The 1,702-nt window shown below is 38.7% G+C and overlaps 1 protein-coding gene across 1 annotated transcript; it reads right to left on the bottom strand.

The window, feature by feature from the left end:
- Positions 1-708: 708 nt before the first annotated feature.
- LOC124372045 (protein GVQW3-like) lies at positions 709-1,251 on the bottom strand. The gene has a single exon (XM_046830407.1). The coding sequence runs from the start codon at positions 1,249-1,251 to the stop codon at positions 709-711; it is 543 nt and encodes a 180-aa protein (XP_046686363.1).
- Positions 1,252-1,702: the final 451 nt, after the last annotated feature.

Below are 1,702 nucleotides of genomic sequence, written 5' to 3'. Positions count from 1 at the left end.
TTAGTACATTTTGCGATAATATTGCTTAAAAAATTGTCAAAAAAATTATAAAAGATGTATTATAATAATTATTAAGTGTACATTTACTTTACAACGAATTGGTTCATCAATTTGGAGTTCTATGTACGAGGGTTGTTCAATAAAGACTGAGACTGTGTCTATAAAACATTTATTATTTAATTCTGATCTACATCAAATTTTTCACCTTCAAAGTATTCCCCATTAAGTGAAATGCACTTGTCCCAGCGCCTTTGCCATGCCTGGAAAACGTTAGAAAAGCCATCCTTTGAAGTGTTCTTCAGGATTACCTCCAAAGCCTTTACTGCATCCTGTTCCGAATCAAAACGACGTCCCTTTAATTCCTTTTTTGCAGTAGGAAACAAAAAAAAAGTCACAGGGCGCAAGGTCAGGACTATAAGGTGGGTGGGCACGACCTTAATATTTCGTTTGGCCAAATATTCTGTCACAACGTGTGCAATGTGAGGCCGCGCATTGTCGTGATGAAGTTTCCAGTTTCCTCGAAGTTCTGGACGCTTTCGAGAAATGTGATCATTCATTTATGTAGCCAAAACTTGTTTGTAATAGTCTCCATTGATTGTCTGTCCACGTGGAACTGAATGAGTGTACACCATTCCTTTATAGTCAAAAAAAGTAATGACCATTGCTTTGTTTGCAGATTTGGTTGCCCTAGCTTTCTTCGGGCTACCTTCATTCTTTTTCTACCCACTCAGTGCTTTGGATTTTCATTGCAGGGCCATACTGATAAACCCAGGACTCATCAGCAGTGATTACACTCTTCCACCAATCCCTATCTTCTTCAACGAACCGCTTCCACTCAAGGCAAACATCGACACGGTTTTGTTTTTGTTCAGGTGTGAGTAAACGAGGATTCCAACGAGCACACACTCTAGACATGTTAAGATTGTCTTTTAAAATTGTGTGAGCACTACCTACCGATATTTCAAGGAGTTCAGCAATCTGTCTGACGGTCAGACTTCGGTCGGTTTTGATCATTGCCGCTGTTGTATTGATGATTTCCTCAGTGAGAGCAGTAACTGGGGCACCATCTCCTCCCTGCAACTCTGGGTCCTCTCTTCCCTCCTTAAAATCTTTGAACCAGCGAAAACAGGAAGCACGAGACATTGCGTCATCCCCAAAAGCTTGATTTATGTCTTCATAAGTGTTAGTCGCAGTTTTGTTGAGTCTAACACAAAACTTAATCGCATGTCGTTGTTCACGCAAACTGGACATGATAAAACGTTGGAGGCGGCACTTACCAAGCTGATGTTCAAATGAGCACTGATGGCTTTGTGATAGAGATAAAGCAATTCAATGTCTGTTGGTAAACAATATTGTCCAAAGGTATTGGAAAAACCTGGCATCATGTCTTATCAGAGCAGTATGGGGAAATCCCGGACCCAGTCTCAGTCTTTATTGAACAACCCTCGTACTTCACGGTGTTACCCGAAGACATCATGTTAAAATAATGAGGAATAAAATTATGGCACTTTAAAGGTTGGTCATGATTAAAAGTTTGAGGTTAATAAATTACATTTAATTTTATGTTATTATCTATTTATAAATGACAGAGACTATGTATGAACTGCGATGCAAATTTATTGTCCAAATTATATACTTAAGCTGAGTTTGATAAAGATTGACTTTCCTTTTAACACACTGATCGTATCATGATGTTTAAATT

Source organism: Homalodisca vitripennis, unplaced genomic scaffold, assembly GCF_021130785.1.
Source record: "Homalodisca vitripennis isolate AUS2020 unplaced genomic scaffold, UT_GWSS_2.1 ScUCBcl_2426;HRSCAF=7178, whole genome shotgun sequence".
NCBI classification, from domain to species: Eukaryota; Metazoa; Arthropoda; class Insecta; order Hemiptera; family Cicadellidae; genus Homalodisca; species Homalodisca vitripennis.
Note: the sequence above shows the minus strand (reverse complement) of the source record. Positions and strands in the feature narration are given on the sequence as shown.